This window comes from Gracilinanus agilis, chromosome 4, assembly GCF_016433145.1.
Source record: "Gracilinanus agilis isolate LMUSP501 chromosome 4, AgileGrace, whole genome shotgun sequence".
NCBI classification, from domain to species: domain Eukaryota; kingdom Metazoa; phylum Chordata; class Mammalia; order Didelphimorphia; family Didelphidae; genus Gracilinanus; species Gracilinanus agilis.
In genome coordinates, this window is record NC_058133.1 from 477,252,759 (window position 1) to 477,273,905 (window position 21,147).

At 38.8% G+C, this 21,147-nt stretch overlaps 1 protein-coding gene across 1 annotated transcript; it reads right to left on the minus strand.

The window, feature by feature from the left end:
* Positions 1 to 10,124: 10,124 nt before the first annotated feature.
* S100A11 (S100 calcium binding protein A11) lies at positions 10,125 to 18,479 on the minus strand. Its single transcript, XM_044676177.1, has 3 exons — positions 18,365 to 18,479; positions 12,862 to 13,020; positions 10,125 to 10,453 (listed from the first exon to the last, which is right to left on the minus strand). The coding sequence occupies exons 1-3, from the start codon at positions 18,365 to 18,367 to the stop codon at positions 10,295 to 10,297; spliced, it is 321 nt and encodes a 106-aa protein (XP_044532112.1). The 5' UTR covers positions 18,368 to 18,479; the 3' UTR covers positions 10,125 to 10,294.
* Between the last annotated feature and the right edge of the window lie 2,668 nt (positions 18,480 to 21,147).

Genomic DNA, 21,147 nt, shown 5'->3' on the forward strand with positions numbered 1-21,147 from the left:
GCTGGTAGATCAAATGAAATAATGTTAGTAAAGCATATTGCAAATCTTAAAATGCTCTATAAATGCTAGTAGCCATTATTAATATTTTTATTATTTTTAAACTCTCACCTTTCATCTTAGAATCCATACTATGTCTTGGTTCCAAGGCAGAAGAGTGGTAAGGGCTATGACAGTGGGGTTAAGTGACTTGCCCAGGGTCACACAGTTAGGAAGTGTTTGATGGCAGATTTGAACCCAGGACCTCCCATCTCTAGGTCTGTCTCTCCATCCACACTGAACCACCTAGCTGCCTCCTAGCCATTATTATTATTATTATTATCATCATTATCATTATTATTGTTGTTGTTATTGTTATTATTATAATCATTATTATTACTACTAGTAGTAGTAGAAATAGAGGGAGAGGAGGGAAAAGAAAAGGAGGAAGAAAGGGGGAAATGGAGGAGGGAAAAAGGAAAGAGGAAAATTATTTCATTTGATCTACCAGCTTGGAGAGGTGATCATTGGGGAGCTGTCAGCAAAAGCCTTCTGTAGAAGTTAAAGAGCAATAAGGGCTAGGCAAAGGCGGTTAAGTGACTTGCTCAGGGTCACACAGCTAGGAAGTGTCTGAGGCTAGATTTGAACCTAGGATCTCCCATCTCTGGGCCTGAAAACCTAATTTTTTTAAAAAAAAGTTGTTATGTTGTACTAATGAAAGGCACTGAGAGAACATGGCTGTCCTTAGTCATTCTGGAGATGGAAGACGTGCCTAAGGATTGTTCTGCCCTTGTAGTATCCAGACTGTCACTGTCTCCAATCTCAGCCATCTTGGGAGGGCAGGATTCTTACTAACCACAGTAATCCTTCACTCTTCTAGGTTCATGCTTGGCCTCTGCAGCCTTCTGGATTACAAACTTGGCACCTTGAGAGCATCTTAGGTTACATCAAAGACAGATGAATTAAGACCTTGCATGGAGGATTTTCAAAATAGGTTGTACCCTGAGGATGTTGCCTTAAAATAAGATCTAGCATTTTCCAGGTGGATTAGAGACATGTTGAATAACCTTAGAGATGGCCAAACACCATCACTTTACTCCTTATGTGTTTTGAAATAAAGGTACCTTGTTTTCACACATGGGCTAACCTCTAAGTATCTCAGAAGGTGACTCACTGAATAGTGTCTTTTTCTAAGTTGTTAAAACATGAAAAGGAATATCTGGTGTGTATATATGTGTAAGAGAAAGCCACCATTCCTAGAAAACTTCTGGGCCTTCATACTCCATAGTAATGGTTTATAAAAACGGAATTAAAAATTTACAAAGAAACAAGTTCTCAGAGCGTTGAAACGTGCTCTTTTCCTTGGGCTTTCTGTCTTTTACTGAATCATGGAATTAGAGAGGGAGAAGGGACTTTTCTGGATGCACCCTACAAGTGGTCATCTAGCCTTTGCTTGAAGACCTCCGATGTGGGAGAACCCAACTCTTCTCAATGAAACCCATTTGACTTTTGAGCAGCTCTAATTGGTAGAAAGTTTTTTTCTGACATTAAGCCACAACTTTGCCTCATTATAAGTCTTATGTTTGTCCTTTGCTTCAACTCATTTAGGGAGGATTATGGAGATAATGCTATAATTTGAGATTTGAAGTAGGAGACATATATGCTTATGTAAACATACCATTAAAACTATGAGTTATTCACATAAGTATTATCCAATTATTATTTTTAATCACAAGTTGGCTTTTCCCATCTTGCTTCTGGGCTTTCTCTTCCTGCTGCTTAGTTGATGTGGCCTCAGGGTCAATTTTAACAATATCTTAGGTGAATTATAATTAATAAGGTAAACTAATGGTTCCCAAATAAATTTCTTTTATGCGGTTATCTGCTTTTTTGGATTATCCATGTTTCTGTTTCTCTCCCTCCCTTTGTTTGGATAATTAAAAGTTGATTCTGTGTTTAGGAGTAATATGTAGCTAGTAAATTTAGTGAGAGGGATTTTCCTCTTTCCCTCTTAACCTTGCCCTTTGGAAATAAAATACATTTTCCATTTACTATGACTTTGGTTATCTGTGTGCTGGTCCCACATCAGGCTCTGCCTGGCCAAGGCTGTCTGTTAGGCCCTTTTACTCACAGTGTAGAAACCTTGATACTGGCCCAAAGTAATCCATTTAATCCCATCTCCCAAATACCCCTATTATACTTACCACTAGCCCTCCTGGCTGAGGACTAGTATAGGTATTTCCTCTAACCTCTTTCACATTTCTCTACTTTATTGTTTTCCCTCTATTTTGGTAAATAAACTTCTGACTTGAGATATAATAATTTTGGCGACTACGTTATTTCATATAAATTTAAGTCTAACCATTAAATTTAACCCTTATACCTCCCTTCCCCCTGCCCCTCCTCCCAGCAGTAAATAGTCTGATATAAGTTATGCCATGTTTTCATTCAATACATATTTTCATACTGCTCATTCTGTGACAGAAGACACATGTCACTCATACATTGTTCTCCTGCTCATTTCACTCTGCATTAGTTTATATAAGTCTTTCCAGGTTTTTCTGAACTCATCCTGTTTGTCAATTCTTATGGTACAATAGCATTCCATATACAACAACTTGTTCATCCCTTCCCCAAGTGTGATAGACAACTTCCCAGTTTCCAATTCTTTGTCACTACAAAAAGAGTGGCTAAAAATATTTTTGTTCAGTTGGTGCTTTCCCTCTTATTTCTGATCTCTTGGGATACATATCTAGTAATGGTATTTCTGGGTCAAAGGGCATGCATAATTTTATAGTCCTTTGAGCCTGATTCTGTATTGCTCTTTAGAATGGATGTATCAGTCCACAGTTCCACCAATAGCACATTAGTATCCCATTTTTTTCCTACATCCCCTTCAACATTTAAAATTTTCCTTTTTGGTCATGTTAGTCAATCTGATAAGTGTGAGGTGGTATCCTCAGAGTTGTTTTAATTTGCATTTCTTTAATCAATAGTGATTTGGAGTATTTTTTCATATAACTATGGATAGTTTTATATTCTTTATCTGAGAACTGCCTTTTTATATCCTTTGACTATTTTTCAGTTTCAAAGTAGAATGCTTTATATTCTTATAAATTTGACTCAGTTCTCTTCATATTTGAGAAATGAGGCATTCATTAAAATACTTGCTATAAAATTTTTATCTCAAATTTGTTTTTTCTCTTCTTATCTTTCTTTATTGGGTTTTTTTGCCTCATATATACAGGATTTCAAATCGAATTGTGAGAACTCCATGAATCCTATAGACTTCTCACTACATGACCTACATCCAGGAGACTATATTGTCTCCTGGATGTAGGTCATGTAGTTCTTTATATATATATATATATATATAACTGGAAGTTCTTTATATATATACATATACATATATAAAGAACTTCCAGTGCACTGGAGGAACTCAGCCTGCCTGGGAAGGTCCATTCCAAATCCTGTTAACCACTCCAAAAGCTATCAAAATTGGAGAAAAGGACTATTGGATTCATTGCTCTCATGTAAAGAGAGTACCTTTTACTGACACTGAGTGACTTTATCCTGTTACTCTTATTGTATTTTATGATTGTTTGTTTTAAGATTTTATTTTGTTTTTTAGTTCACATAGTTTTTAGTTCATTATAGTAATCTAATATATTCTGTTACACTATGTCATTTTCAGCTACTGTGTTTTGGCCATTAGCTATTATGTTCTGTTACAGTGTCTTTATTTGTACCCTCCCCATATGACTGGACTGGAGAAAAATACCATTGTAAAAGCCCATAGTTTAGTTGAAGAAACTCTTTTCCATGGCAAAACCATAGGTCGTTATGGATGCTGGGTTTGTCACCAGATCCATTGAGGTCACAAGTTGCCTAAACATCCTTTTGTTGCTTTTTGCCTTTGTTAATTGTCACATAGATGATGATGAATGGACTCCATCAAACTGGTTACAACCCGTATTAGTAACCTTTCATTTTAAGGGGTTGGTCTTCAGAAGTGATTTCCAGATATCTAGTAGCACCACTACCTCTGACTGATCATGTGCCTGCCTTTGAGTTGTTTGTAACAAAAGGTAAGGATCTTTTTAGTAGTTGAAATGAAGTGCAATAGCACTATTGTATTCTCTACCTCTGCATTTATTAAAAATGTAATGGATAAGACATCAGAAGTGATTTTCACTATTGTAGTCCTCATCTCCACATTGCAATGGATGGGACATATAAAGGCATACCTTTTATGGCTATTACATACCAGAGGAACAAGGTTTCCCAAGGGGCTTAGTTACCACATGATGGTTTATAATCTCATCTGGGAGGTGGGAAGGCTTTCCTATGGGGCATGGTAACCTCTGGATGGCTCCCAAGAGGGAGTATTTCTCATGGAGCTAGGGGCTTCTGGATGGTTTTTATATTTGAATGATCTATGTAATTTTTGGTATCATTTTATACCCAAAAGGTTTTCATCAGCAGTACAGAGGTTTGTGTTTTTCTGGGCTCTCCTGTCAAATTTTGGAATGATGGTAGTAATAGACTTTGTTAGATTGGCTAGATCCGGAGAACTTGTGACAAGTATCCATGAGCTTCAGTGGCTATAGAGACTCATGTGAATCCTAATGATAGCAGGTTTGTTTGCTATTGTCATTAAGTGGGCTCTTACAGATTTGGGGATTTTGGTACTTCTTAGAATTGGCATTAGCTATTGTACTACTGTTTTTCTTATAAAGCTGATACCTAGTAAAAAATCATGTATACTCTCACTGTGGATCATGGCCAAGTTAAGAGAGAAATAAATCTCATTTTGAGTGAGAAACCTTTGTATTGTGCCTCTGCTTGGCTAACACAGTGTCTCATGGAATGTGAACTATATATTTTTGATTAAAAATTGTTTATTATTGTTTTTCCTTGTATGTGCAATAGAGTATTTGAGTTTTCTTTTTTCTCTCATTTTTTTGTACTTGAAGCACATGTTACCAGTATTAACAGTTTTTTTTTTTTTTGATTTTGCACTAGGGTAAGTTTAGAATGTCCATTAGTCCTAATGTCAGTGCATACCCAAAGCTTTAGACTATGGAAACTTGCCATTGATTGTCATGTATTATGGGACTTTGATTAATGATTGTGTCTGATTTCAGAAGGAGAGATCACAAAAGAGCCATTATACAGTGCCAAGAAGCACAAGGTCAAGGAGACCAACCAATCCTGGTGGGATTGATGAGAATCTGCACCAAGACAGAGGACTTGTTTTGGGGTTTGAGGAAGCAGCTGTTTGACAACATCAAATGCAGGATTTCCCCATGCCAGATTCAGACAAAGTACCTCAGTTTGGCTGCCATTTTGGCTCCTCTCTCCCTGTAAGGATAGGTAAAATCAGACCAGGGAATGATATTTCCCTTCTGCTTCACAGTCTAGTCCTTTTTCTTTCTCCTTTGTAGTGTGACAATTTCTGTAGTCCTGGCTGCTGATTGGGTAAGTGCATATTGCTACAATGGTTCTACAGGCTTGTGGGACATAAATCACTTTATTGGGCCCTGATTCTAGGACCTGTTATAGGCTTATTCTTACTTACACAGAATTTTTTATATATTATTTAATTTTGATTTTTTTCCTTTACATCTTCTTTTTTTAATGTTTTTGACTTCCTTTAAACAATTGATTCACATACCCTGTATTATACTCATAACTCAGCCATGTATCCCGGGGTGATCCATGTGTTAGGCAACACCCTCCTCAGGGGAGATTATATTATTATCATAAAATTCTAGATTTATAAGATTTTTTTCTTGTTTGAGAGTAATTTTAGGATAAGAAACTTGCTACCTCCCTGAATCAAGAAAGTGAACTGTTTAGAGAAGGAGCCATGGATAAGCTTGCAGAAACCACACACTGCACCAAAAAATCCAGAATGAACTTTGGGATGTAGTGAAATTGAACTGTGGGGGGTTGAATGCATTTATTTTGAATGTAAACTCTTATGCCAAAGGATTTGCCCCCTAATTGATTTTTTGTCAATGTGCCTAGCAATCATTGGCTCTGTTCTCTTTCTCTATTTTCCTCTTATCCCCAAATTATTATAATTTCTCCATAGAAAGTACAACATTGTATGTACCTTTAGTTCAAGATCTTTAGAAATATTAGTTGGTTATGTATACTGATTCATTGGGGAAATTAGGCATGTAAATCTGGGAGATTTCTACATGCTCGTTTTCCAGTGGAATCAAAGGGGGGATTGTACAATTAGGATTTGCTCTCCAGAACTCTAAATCCCAGCTTCCCATGTTCCCTCTTAAATTATGTGCTAATGTAGGGAGGATACAACTTTTGTGTAGCTCTGCCCCTCTCTCTTTTTTCCTCTGATCGAGCTGGGAAAGTGGGCTTTATGCCAGGCAGGAGAATCTACACACATGGGTTTACTTTTTGTTAGATAATTAGGTTTGAACTTCTATTTCTTTTAGTTTATTTTCTTTCTACTTCAAGTGATTATTAATAAACTTTGTAAAATATAATACTTGAAATTATTGTATATTAATTTGAATCTTACACCTTGTTTAATTTAATCTAAAAATACCTATCCATTTCATTTTTCATAATGCTCTCTGTCTTGTTTGATCATAAATTCTCCTCTTATCTATAAGTCTGACAGGTAAGCCTTTCTATATTTCCCTAATTTATTTGTGGTGTCACTATTTATTTCTAGCTGAACTATGCATTTTGACTTTATTCTGCTCTATGGTGTAAGATGTTGAACTATGCCTAGTTTCTTAGTTTTCCCAGAAGTTTTTGTCAAACAGTGAGTTCTTTTTCCAAAGCTTGGATCTTTGGGTTTATCTAACACTAAGTTGCCATGGACATTAACTATTTCATTACAAACTACTTGATTACCTAACCTATTACATTGATCCAGGACGAGATTGTTTTGATGATTACCACTTTCTAGTACAATTCGATATCTGATATGGGTAGACCTTTCTGGATTTCTTTGTGTGAAGTGCATTTTATAATTATGTTCATATAGTTACTGGCTTTGTTTAGGTAGGTATACCCCCAGGTATTTAATATTGTTTAGCATTATTTTGAATGGAATTTCCTTTTCTCTCTCTAGGTGTTGGACTTTGTTGGTTGTAAATAGAAATGCTAATTATTTATGTGGGTTTATTTTGTATCCTGCAACTTTGCTGATGTTAATTATTCTGTTCATTTTTGGCTAATTTTCTAGGATTCTCTGGGTATATTATCACATTATTTGCAAAGAGCAATGACTTTATTTCCTCATTGCTCTGTTTTGCCTTAATTGCCTCAATTTATTTTTCTCCTCTTATTGATATAGCTAGTACAATACTAAATAGTAGTGGTGATAATGGATATTCTTGCTTCACCCCTGTTCTTATTGGAAATAGGCTTGTTAATGGTTTTAGATAGATGCCATTTATCACTTTAAGTAAAGGATTTATTCCAATGTTTTAAAAAAATAAGGAATGGATGTCATATTTTATCAAAAGGTTTTTCTGCATCTATTGATATTATGTATTTTTTATTAGTTTTGTTATTGATATGGTTGATCATGCTGATGGTTTTCCCACTATTCAAACTTCCTTGCATTCTTGGCATAAAACCCCTCTATCTGATCATGAGGCTATGGTCCTTGTGATATAAGGCTTCAATCTTCTTGCTAATATTTTATTAAACATTTTGTATCAAGGTTTATTAGGGAGACTGGTCTATAGTTTTCTTTCTCTTTCAGCTCCTCCTGGTTTAGGTGTTAGTACTATATTTGTGTCATAAAAAGTTTGGAAAGATTCCTTTTTCCCCTATTTTTCCAAATAGTTTATGAAGTATTAGACTTGGACATTCTTTGAATATTTGGTAGAATTCACTTGTGATTTCTGGGGCTTTTTTCCTTGGGAATTCTTTGATGATTTGTTCGATTTCTTATGTATTTTGGCATGTTGTCTCTTCATTATCATTTTCTTTAATTAAATGATTGATTGTTTCTATGATTTGTTCTTTGACCCATTCATTCTTTTTTTTTTTTTTTAAATTTTAAACTCTTAACTTCTGTGTATTGGCTCCTAGATGGAAGAGTGGTTAGGGTAGGCAATGGAGGTCAAGTGACTTGCCCAGGGTCACACAGCTGAGAAGTGTCTGAGGCCGGATTTGAACCCAGGACCTCCCATCTCTAGGCCTGGTGCTCAATCCACTGAGCTACCCAGTTGCCCCCAGACCCATTCATTCTTTAGGATGAGATTATTTAGTTTAGGAAGCATTTTTCACAAGTGTAGGCAGATAGGTAGTGCCGTGGATGGAGTGCTGAACTTGAGGTCAGGAAGACTCATTTTCTTGAGTTCAAATCCAGCCTCAGACATTTATTAGCTGTGTGGCCCTGTGAAAGTCATTTAACTGTGCCTCAGTTTCCTCATCATAAGTAAATACAAGGTAATTTGAAGAGGGGAAGAACACTGGCAACTAGAGTGATCAAAGAAGGCTTCAGGGGTGGGGGCAGCTGGGTAGCTCAGTGGATTGAGAAGCAGGCCTTGTGATATTGGAAATTTGGGGATCCTTGAACTAATTTTGAGGTCCCTGATCTAAACTTCCTGTGGACATTTAGATTTCTTTCAAACTACATTTCCCATGATTCCTCTTGTGTAATCAGGTGGGCAGGAAGTATAATAATGTAAACAGAGGTATAAATACTGAGGATGGGATTGGTACTTCCTCTTTTTTGTGATGGTGGAGCAGGTAAATGGTGGGTCCCTTTACTCAACAGGCACGTGGCTTCATTTTTCTAAATGGCTTTCAATAAACCCTTTGAAACCATGATATTTTTAATTTTATCACTCTATATTAATTTTATTTCTTATAGCCTAGAGACAGGAGGTCCTAGGTACAAATTTGGCCTCAGACACTTCCCAGTTGTGTGACCCTGGGCAAGTCACTTAACCCCCATTGCCTAGCCCTTACCACTCTTCTGCCTTGGAACCGATATACAGTATTGATTCTAAGACAGAAGGGTCTTAAAAAAAAGAAGACTTCAGGGAGGAGGTGATGGTAGAACAAAGCCTTGAAGGAAGCTAAGGATTCTAAGAAATAGAGATGAAGAAGGAATGTATTCCAGGCTGGGAGATGGTTTTCATGAATGCAGATTCATTCATTTGTTCATTTGATAAATGTTAATTAACCAGCTATTATGTGCCAGGCACTGTGCCAGGCTCTTGGGATACAAAAAGGAGCAAAAAGACAGTCCCTGCTCTCTAGAAGCACACAATCTAATGATGAAGATGGAGAGGGGGAGTGTGGAGCTGGGGTGTGGGGGAACTGCTAATAAGTCTGGCAATTTGGTTTGAATATAGATTATGGGAAGGGGTAATAAGTAAGGAAGTAATAAGGGAGAATGTGAAATGAGATGGCCCCAGATTATGGAGGGCTTTATCCACTGAGAGCAAGGAGAAGGAGAAGGAGAAGGAGAAGGAGAAGGAGAAGGAGAAGGAGAAGGAGAAGGAGAAGGAGAAGGAGAAGGAGGAGGAGAAGGAGAAGGAGAAGAGGAGGAAGGAGGAGGAGGAGAAAGTAAAGATTTTTTAATATTAGTGAAAGAAGGTGGAAGAGGAGACAGAAGATAGACTCACTTGGACCTAGAGAAAGGCCCACAGACTATTCATATAGCCCCAAAGGGAAGAAGGATCAGCACACCAAATGCAGCCCATAATGAATAATAATACAGACTTAGCTTTTTGCTAATACACTGAATCATGTAGACTGGATAGATCCAAAGGGAAGTTGGGATCCAACTGAAGGGACTTCTTACTAAAAAGGGAAGAATTTTCCTTATTGCTTAAGAGTTCAGTTATGAAATTCCTCTAGATCTTTTATTAAAATCTTTCTTATATCTGATGTCCTATTAGCTTCAGAGCTTGTGGGAGTGCCAACAGTTCTTAGAGACAGATTAACTAGACCAATGAAGTTCTTAGCAGGGAATCTGGGTAGGACAACATGAACCATTGAAATTATTATTGAGATAAGCTTTCCAGATAAACCCAGTCCATCCTTCGGAGGGACCAACTCCTAATTAACTCATAGGTTATACTTCTATTAGTTATGATTTACCTATTCTTCTACCCTCTTTTCTCTAGTCACATAGACTATTTCGCAAATTGGTGTTTATTTTTTTAAAAAATCACATTTTATTACTACAAAGTGAGTGGCTCTGTAATGTAGCCTGGGCTGCTTAGGGTTCAGTGTATGACTATAAGGAATGGATGCACATTTGCTGGCTTGGTGGAAGGACGTCTGGAAAATTGATTGGGAGCCTCATTCATTTTTTCTTGGTGGCCTGGGAAGCTGTGAAGGATTCATGACAAGCTTGTGCCAAGCCTCCAATTAGATTAAGGAATTCTTGAAAGTCCAACTGCCCATCACAGTTGAGATCTAGTCTCTTCATCATTCGGTCCAGGACACCAGGATCCTTTTGGTTCTGCAGAAATGATAAGAGGAATTTTACATGCTATGGTATTTTTAGCACTTTTTTTAGCCTTTTCATCCTAACTAGATTGAGGATCACATTGCTCTTTAGTATATATGTGCTAGGCAATTATCATATTTAAGTCTTGAAAATGTCACACTTAAAAGAAAATGTGAAGAAAGGGATATTTGACAGAGGTTAAGCCAGACTCATACCCAGAGAAATAGATTGTTGAGGATGGTAAGTAAAGAATAGAATCTAGGAAAAGTGGATGAAATATAGAGATTACCACATCGGAAAATATTACTTTTATTTTCTTATGTCCTCCATGTGACTAGTATCCTGCCTCCTCTTCCTATTTCCTATACATGAAATTCAATAGGGACAAATGTAAAGTTTTACACTTGGGTTCAAAGGATCAATTTCCTAAGTATAGGGTTGGAGGAATAGTTCTATTGAAGTTCTTTGAGTTTTAGTGATTTGTAAACTTAATGTGAATCAGTAGTGTGATGTACCAATAGAAAAATGCCTAACATGGTCTTGGGCTACATTATGCGAATCATTGGTTCCAAAATAGGGAAGTAGTTGTCCCCTTGTAGGGCAGCTAGGTGGCATAGCAGATAGAGTGCCAAGCCTGGAGTCAGGAAGACTCATCTTCCCGAGTTCAATTCAGACCTCAGACACTTAGCCGTGTGCCCTGGGCAAGTCACTTAATCCTGTTGGCCTCAGCTTCCTCGTCTGTAGAATGAGCTGAAGAAGGAAATGGCAAACCACTCCAGTATCTTTGCCAAGTAATCCCCAAATGGGGTCACTCAGAATCAAACATGACTGAAACAAATGGATAACAATATTCCCTTGTACTCTGCCTTGGTCAGGCCATTCCAGGAGTATGCTGTTCAGTTTAAAGGACACTGATAAATTGGAGGGTGTCTAGAGGAGAGCAAAGAGGATGGCAAAGGACCTTAAGTCTATTTCATATAAGGATTAGTTGAGAGAAAAAAGACATATTTAGTTCAGAGGAGAGAAGATTGGGGGCTGGGTGTGGGCATGAGAGCTGGGGTCAAGTATGTGAAGGACTGTGATGTGGAAGAGGGATTAGATTTGTACAGTTTGACCTCAAAGAAATAATGGGTTGAAGCAGCAAAGAGGCAGAGTTGGGCTTGACAGAAACCTTCTAATAATTTTGTTGTTACTGATTTGTTTCAGTTGTGCCTGACTCTATGTGACCCCATTTGAGATTTTCTTGTGAAGGTACTGGAGTGGCTTGCCATTTCTGTTTCCAGCTCATTTTACAAAGGAGGAAACTGGGGCAAACAGGGTGAAGTTACTAGTCCAAAGGCACATAACTAGTAAGTATCTGAGGCCAGATTTGAACTCAGGATGATGAATCTTCCTGACTCCAGGTGTGGCATTCTATCCACTGCAATTAGAGCCATCCAACAGGGGAATATAATACTTTCTGAGAAGAGGGGGGGGGGGAGTCCTCTTTACTGGAAATCTCTAAGCAGAGCTGGTTAACAACTAACTTATCAGATATTTTATAGTGAGTATTCCTTTTGGGTATGGGTTGGACTGGATGGCCATTGATTTCCCTTCCAACTGTAAAATTCTGTGATCGTATCATTCCTCCACGAAATATGATAGAATCACAGATGTTCAGAGTTGGAAGGGACCTCAGAGGTCAATCACTCACATCCTTTGGAAATCATTAACTCCATCTACAATAGGGATTAGAGCTGGGATTTCATTGGGACTCTGTGATCTCATTTGGGGTTTTCATGGCAGAGATCCTGGAGTGGTTTGCCAATTCCCTTCTCCAGCTCATTTGATAGATGAAGAAATGGAGGTAAACAGGGTTAAGTGACTTGTTCTGGGTTACACAGCTAATAAGGGTCCAAGACAGGATTTGAACTCAAGAAGAGGAGTCTCCCTGACTCCAGCCCTGGTACTCCTCTATCCACTGTGCCAATGAGCTGTTCCAAAGACTTTCATAATTCTTTGTTCTGGTTCTGGGCTTAATTTTTTTAAAATGAAGCTTAAGAACCCATTAGCCATTTCAGTCACCACCCTACCCTGTGGACTCATATTTGGTCAGTCTACTAAACTTCTCAAGGCTTTTTCACATAACCTACCGTCTAGCTATTGTCTCTCTTCCGCCATCTCAAACTTGTGCAGTTGGTTGCTTGAACCCAAGTGTAGAGACTTTACATTTCCCTCCATTAAATTTCCTCCTGTTAGCTTCAGCCTACCATTTGGGTTTGGTGGAATCTTTTTGGGCCTTGATTTTCTCAGGCAAACTTTTTGTCCCACCATACTTGGTGAGTAGCTTGGCCACTGGAGGAATTCTTTCCTTACTGGTCTGCTGGGTTCATTCAGTGCCCAGTTCTGTAGGTAGAGGGTTAGGGGCTGTCGTTCAATACCTGTGAGAAGGAAGCCAGCTCTGTATTCATGAAGCTCAGGAACTCAGTCTTGGAGAGGGTGTTTGGGGAATTAGTTATTTCCCGGCCAGCATACTTCTGGAAAACAGCTATCAAGGACTCAATGCATCTCTCTGTTTCAGTGGGGTTGATTTTTTTGGCCTTTGGAGAAGAAAGAACAGGTATAGGTCACAATCAGCAAGATCAAAGTTTGGGAACAGGAACATATAAATGACAATCTCAACTTTTCAACTGGAGTGAGGAAGCCATTTTGGCATGAAAGGATAGAATAGTTTTCCCATGGATAGGGTTTTCCCTAGGAAACTTTGGGTCAAACCAAATCATACCATGTATATTCCCTGTCCTATTCCACTGTCACATAGAGTTCACCTTTAAAAAGTGCTTTAAGGTAGGTGCCATTAGATAAGTAGTACAAGTATTATTATCCCCATTTTATAGATGAAAAAACCAAGTGTCAGAGAGGTTGTGACTTATCCAGGATCACATAGATAATAAATGTCTTAGTCAATTATTTGGAGGACTCTTCCATGGAAGAGGATTTAGGCTTATTTTATTTTGTTGTAGAGGACAGAGCAAATTACAAATAAATAGAAGTTACAAAGAGACATGGCAGCTAGGTGGCTCAGTGGATAGAGAGCCAGTTTTAGAGACTCAGACAATTCCTGGGCAAGTCACTTAACACCAATTGCCTAGCTCTTCTGCCTTAGAATCAATATTTAGTATTGATTAAAGAACAGAAGGCAAGGATTTTTTTTAAAAAAGGAAGTTACAAAGAAACTATTTTGTGCTCCTAATGATTAGAGCTATCCAAAGTAGAATGTTTTTCTTAGGAGAACTAACTCTCTCTCTCTCTCTCTCTCTCTCTCTCTCTCCCTCTCTCTCCTCGGTGCTTACCCTCTTATTTTTATGTGTAGCTTTTGTTGTTTGGTCATTTTAGACTCTTTGTGACTTCATTTGGGGTCTTCTTGGCAAGGTCACTGGACCGATTTGCCATTTCCTTCTCATTTTACAGATGATGAGGAACTGAGACAGGCAAGATTAATTGATTTTCCCAGGGTCACACAGCTGGTCTGAGATCAGATTTGAATTCAGGTCTTCCCAATTCCAGGCCAGATACTCTATTCATAGGGCCACCTTGCCACCCCCTATGCATAACTCACCATGGACAGACAGTAAGAGAGGTGAAAGGTGTGAGAAATATCTTTACTAATTGAAGAAGTTGGGCTGCATTTAATGGCCGTAGAAGCATAAGAAATAATTTTTAGATTATTTAAATTATTTTTTTAGATTATTTTTCTAAATAATGATTTAGATTCAGAGGACCTCCTAAATAACGTCCAAATTCTTACACTTATTAACTGTAACTTTGAGTCTCTGTGCCTCAGTTTCCTACTTTGTAATGTAGGAAACAAAACTTTGTAAATGAGGATAACACTTGTACTATATCTGTTTCACAGCATTGTTGTGGAGGCAGCCCAGTGGTCTTGGAGTCAAATGATCCAAGTTTAAAACCTGCCTCTGTCACTTACTACCTGCGTGACCTTGGACAAGTAACTTAAGATCTCTGACTCTCAGATTCCTCATCTGTAAAATGTGGACTGTATGGCCTCTGAGGTCCCTTAACAGCTTTATGTCCATGATCCTAAGATTATAAGAGCTTAAGCAATCATAGAATACTTCACGAATTAATAGCCACTTGGAAGTTTCTCTTACTATAGAATTCTTCAAAGATCTCTGGTGGGAGGAGAAGAACCCCTAAGGAGTGAGGAGGACCTGGTTGGGCTTCCTCCTCTGGTGGAAAAAGAGAATAAATATAGCCCTTAAATATCCCTTTGAAAGGACAACTCAAGAAAACCTTAAGGTTTAAGTCTTAGTGCCCATAAACAATTCATTGTTAATAATGATGGCATCTGTGACTGTTAACTTTCGTGACTTAAGGGCTGCCTTATTTAGCACCAGAATACTTTCATATATTCACTCAATTTCAGATTCAGGGAAGCCTTTCTTCATCTCCTCCTTGGGCTTTGTGCTTGCTCCACTTCTTATTGCCAAGTTCCTTTGTAATTGCTTCTCTTTGTATGTGTCAACACATCCCTTCCTTCCTCCCTTCCCCTAACAGAATCTAATGTCTTTGAGGGTTTTTTCACAGTGTTTAACACAGGTGCCTTGTCCATGGTAGGCAGTAGGGGGCTTGTTGAATTAAATTGAAGGGGGAACAACCTCAGGTGGGAGGAAGTGGGTCAGTAGTTGTTGGTTGTGTTGTTCTGTTGCTAGTAGGGAAGAATACTTGGTTTGGTTCCAGAGACATGTATGAATCCTCACTTTGGTACTTATTCCCTGGGCCATCTTGGTAAAGTCTGTTCTCCTCTTTGGGTCCAAATGAGGAATACTCATGGGTTTGGACTTGGAAGTGACCTTAGATATCATCTATTCTACTCCCTTTATTAGAAAAATGAGGAACCCAAAGCTTAGTGACCTGTTTGGGCCACACAAGAGTAAGTAGCTGATTATTGGAAGGTAGGTCCTGGAATTTTAAACTCTGCATCCTTTCTATCATACCATACTTTTTAAGTCAATGATCTCTATCTCTCCCTTTTCTTTATTTTCACTTCTGTATGACCCAAGTTATAATAGTCCTTACTAAGGTCCTGAACTGGGGCGACCACGGGTTGGGTCCCCCATTACTCTCTTGGCACAGATATTGGATGAACCCCCTTTTCCATTTAGTTGAGACAAGATAAGGTTGAAATTCTTTCTAAAGAGGCTTTCTCTAAAAACAGTAACAAACCAAGAGAAAATAAAATAATTCCCTGACACAGAAGCAGACAAGGTTAATTATAGAACTCAATTTTCATACCCAAAATTACCAAGGCCATTCTCTTTTCATCTTGACTAGTAGAATGAAGGAAACGTGGTCTAGGGAGGGGCTCTGGGTAGGGCACGGTGAGTCACTGTTAGACTAGCTTTAAGGAGAAAGGCCTCTGGACAACTTTTTCATTCCCACAGCTGCTTCCACTTCTTTTTTCAGCTGTCTCGCCAGATTCCAAAGTGCTTCTCCCACTTTACTTCCTGCTTACTCCCAACCCCCATGCCTCTTTATCCCCATTAGCTTTATATGGGAATGTTATAATTTAAGGAATTTTCCCTTGAAAGGCGTAGTGTTTTTGGAGATAATTATAACCCTTGTGCTCATTTTGCCCCTTAAACAAAAGTTTCCAAAGAAAAAGATTGAGAAAGAAGAAGGGGGGGAGGTGGGGAAAAGGAGAGATTGGTTCAAATTTATAGAAGCCTGTTGTGCTAGCAAGAACAGCAGATTTAATGCCAGGGGACCTAGTTTTACATCATGGCTCTTCTACCTGCATACTCATAAGCAAGTCACTTATCCTTTATGGACCTCATCTATAGTCTCATCTCTCTATGAGGAGAACTCTGGTTGTCGATCAGTTGTTTTTCAGTTGTACCAAACTTGATTCATGATGCCAATTTGGGGTTTTATTGGCAAAGATCCTATAGTGGTTTGCCAATTCCATCTCTAGCTCATTTTACAGATGTGGAAACCGAGGCAAATAGAATTAAATGACTCGCCCAGGGTCACACTGCTAGTAAGTGTCTGTGTGTATTTCAACTCTAAATGTATGATCTTGATGTAGATAGAATCATTTGTGCACTTGTAACAAGGAGATGGAGAAGAGAAGGATCATTTGTTCTCACTAAACAACGTTCAAAAATAGCTTCCCTTTTGAATTAGAGAAAGGCTCACCACAGGCTTTCAGCCTCTTGCACATGTGACAGCTTGTCACTAGATAATATCTGTGAGTGGTGGGGAGTGGATTTTCTGGCATTACGTGTATTTATAAAAAGTAATTTTATAAGAGGGATAGTCTGGGAAATGAAAGTGATATGTAGCAAAAGGTATCAGTACATTTTGTAAAAAAGAAAAAAAAGTAAGGTAATATTGAAAAGTGTTTCCCAAAAGAATGTCCCTAGCGGTGTCTGCCTTTGTGCCACACCCTGTATAGCTATCTACAATTCTAACTCTCTGGTCAGGACTCTGAAAATGAGAGGTGAATGTTATTAAGGCAAAAGGGAAATTCCATTAAAAGTGGGGTGCTAGCATGTTAAAAACGACCCCAGGAAAACTAAATTCCCCTCAGATATCATTGATAAATATTCTCACTCCTCTTCCTTGGTGGTGGATTCCCAAAGGCTCAGTCCTCTCGATTTACTATCACTGTGAACTGTGAAAACACACCGCTACGAGGACAAGATTTCAAGTGATGCCAACCTCTTTTTATAAGGAATAGAGAAAAGAAGAACAGAATGGCATCGAATAGAGAGGCCAGAAAGGAAATTGATTTTGTAGGTGAATAAAAGGCAGGATGGAGGAGAAAGAAAGGAGAGTAAATCTAGGCAAGAGAGCAACGAGTGGAGGGTGTGGGAAGAGAGGTTTGGGTTAGGGCAAGGAGTATGTCTAGATCAGAGATTCCCAATGTGGGGTCTGTAACCCCAGGAGATAGGAGAGGCTCATCAAGGGCACGCAGCGAATATTTGATCAATATTGAAATTAATTAACTTGCTTTATTTCTTACTCCCTCATGCATGGAAAACTCTGGAATTTATTTTCTTTCATATTGAATAGGAGTATTGAGAAGGCTTATCGAAAGCCGAAACGGAAGAGGATCAAAAAAAGGATGGAAACCCTTGGCCTGGATTCAAGGCAAGAAAGAATGAAAAGGGGGGAAAAGGGTTAAAAGAGTGGTAAAGCAGAGTCTGGGATTGGGACTCCTCCCACATATTTGGTTGGAGCTGGCTTAGCAACAGTATTTGGTTTCAGTGTTTTTCTCCTTTGGCAAGTTGCCAAGGCTTAACTGAAACTCCATTTCTCCCTCAGGATTCAGAAGACCAATTTTCCAGAATTTTCTCTTTTTTGGGGGCATCCGGTCAGATCTCTGTGTGTCCTTAGCTTCAGCCCCAAACATCCTCTTTCTTTTTGTGGGTTTTGCTTGGTTCCTCCCAGCCTCTTTGGTGCATGTAGAGCCCTGCCTCGGGGGGCCCCCAAGTTATAGAAAGGAAATGGGTAATTATTTGCATTCCAAACTTAATATTAATGAATGCCCAGAACCCAAGAGGGATGAGGAGGTAGTAAGTACACCTTTGATCCCTTGCCAGGGAAGTCTTTATCTTTTACAAAGTGCCCAGTACAATGTTCAGAGAAGAGGAATCGCCCTTCCTCCTCCCTCTCTAGCCCCCGTCTCATCTTTAATGAGAAGGTAGAAATCCTGCACCCACACTCCACACTCTCTTAGGATGGATATGATTTCGCACCGCTTCCCCACCCCTTGGGCTGAGTGAGAAGTTTTCTACTTGCTGTTTCCTGCCACGAGTGCAGACAAATGAAAGATGACATTCCAGAAACCTGTGGAAAAATACACTTCTGCTTTTGGGTCAAGAGGAAGACAAATAATTAAAAAAAAATGTACTTTACCATTGTTGAGGGTAGAGGAGAGGTTGGAAGCTGGGCCTCTGGTGATCAGCGACAGAGAGCAGGCAAATGCGACAAGCAACGGATTTATGGGGCTCTGAACTTCCCTCTGGATGACCAACGCCCCTTTCGCTTGGGTTACGTTGCTCAGAAGTTAGTCAGACAGCCCCTTCCCTCTGGTTGGCCCAGACGATTTCCTGCACATCTGAACATGTTGGTAGTCTCTTTTTGCTAAGCACACAACCACACCTAAAACACACACACACACACAAAACACTCCGAAAGGCTTTTTATCATCATCATCATCATCATCATCATCATCATCATCATCATTATTTATTTATTTGTTTGTTTGTTTGTTTTTTGGTCTAGCTTCTTTTTGAGAAAAGGAAGCCTGGGACTTTTCTTTATTAATTAGTTAATTTTTTCTTTGAAGTGAAGTCACATCTAAAGGGGTAGAGTCTTCAAGAGTTGTTTCTCTGTTTTGGACTCCAAAAATCTTGCCCATTTGTAATAAGCGTTGTCAAAATAATAAATCACACGGCCATATAACATTTAAAAAACGTTTGCTTTATTTTTTTACACTTAGCCATAACTGTTAATAATCTTTTACTCTGACATTTTGTGATCCACGTTCTCTCTCTCCCTCCCTTTCTTCCCCCTTTCCTAAGGCAGCAGATAATATGACATAGATTATACATGTGCTATCATGTAGTATATGTTTCCATATTCGTCATCTTGTGGAGGTGGAGAGCCTTTTCCCTCATGAGTCTCTTTGAGTTGTCTTGGATCCAATATATAACATTTTAGGACTTACAAAGTACTTTCCCCACAATGACCCTGTAAAGTAATTATTGCAGATATAATTATCCTCATTTTATGAAGAAAGAAACTGAGTCAGAGTAATTAAGTAGTGGATGTCTTTCTTCATTCTTCCGGTTACTAGAATTCCCCAAGCCCTTCAAATGACCTCGTATTTAAAAAATATGTATTTATATATTACCAATTGCATGTTATAACAAATTTCCACACAAGCTTCATTTGAGCCTCCCCATAACCTTAGGAGGTTGCTATCATTATCTTTATTTTACAATTGTGGAAACTGAAGCTGAGAGAGTGTAAGTGACTTTCCCAGGGTTACACAGTGAATAAATGTCTGAGGCTAGATTTGAACTCGATTTCCTGATTCTAGACCCTCTATCTGTTGTGCCTCCAGATGCTCCTTGTGAGGAAGATTTGGGTGTGAATCCTGTTTCAGACCCTTCCTAGCTGCTGTGACCCTGAACAAGTCATTAAACTTCTTTCGACCTCGGTTTCCTCATCTGTAAAATGGGGATGATAACTTACAGTGTGGTTGTGAGGACCAAACATTTGTAAAGCCTGGCACATGGTAAATGCTATATAATTATGAGATTATTATTATTATTATTATTTGGATTATATTTAACAACTTTGTGCCTTTGGGTAAGTCAGTTAACCACCCTGTTTGCCTCAGTTTCCTCACCCTGAAAATGGGATAAAATGGCTCTTACCTCACAGTGTGATTGTAAAGATCAAATGAGATAACCTTTATAAAGCCCTTAGCACTGTGCTTGGCGTATAGTAAGTGCTAAAAAGATTGTTAGAATATTTATTATTTTTGCCAACTTTGTGTCTCTGGGCAAGTCACTTAAGCATATTGTTTGCCTCAGTTTCCTAATCTATAAAGTAGGGACAATAATGGCACCTAGCTCACAGAATTGTTCTGAGGATCCAGTGAGATAACACATGTAAGACTTAAAGTGTAATGTAAATGGTAGCTAGCAGTAGTAGTAGTAGTAGTGTGGTACAGAGAGGTTAGAGAAATGTCCATTGAGTAGGAACTGGTCTTAGGTTCTACCTTTGATATATGCCAGCTATCAGATCCTGGGTAAATAGGAATGAATTTCTCAGTGGTCCTGGTATCTTTTCTAAGACTCTAAGTGGCAGAGCAATTCCTGATTGTCATCGGTAGGAATTTCCTTACCTGGAGTTGCCCTTATCAATGAGAAACACCAGTTCTAGTGCTATAAAACCCACAATGTCTTTCATGAGAATTTAAGCTCCTTGAAGGTAGGGACTGTTCTATTTTTGCTGATCATTGTGGCTTTCACAAAGTAGCCACTTAATAAATGCTTGCTTGCTGGCTGGTTGGTTGGTTGGTTGATTGATTAATTCTAGCCTTCATCCTCATCTCTGTCTCAGATTTGGATTTTTGGTCCCCCAAGAATCTTGGATTTCTCCTCTGGGTCACCAGGCTCACATAGGAGTTCCTTTCTTTGCCCAGAACCTGATCTCCATTTTTCTTCCTGGCCATCTCCATGCCATACTGTCTCCCCTAAAACTGTCTCCCCTAAAACTGCCCTTCTCTTTCCAGCTTCTCTTTATGTGTCCTCCTCCCCATAAAAAGGTAAGTTTCTTGAGGACAGAAACTATCTTGTTGCCATCTATTTGTTTCCCCAGTGCTTAAGATAAAACCTGGCACATTACAAGGACTTAATATATTTCCTCTCTGTCTCTGTCTCACTGTCTTTGTCTTTCTCTGTGTTTTTCTCTATTTCTCTGTCTTTCTTTGTTTCACCTCAAGTGACTACTCTGTGGTCAAACAGCCAATAAGAATACAAGTTTGATTGTACAACGAAGTCTCATGATTCCAAGCCAGTGCTGCTGAGATCATACGATTTGGAGCTGGAGAGAATCTTGGAGATCATATAGACTAGCCTTCACTTTTTCCAGATGAGGAAATTGGAGAGATGAAGGGAAACACA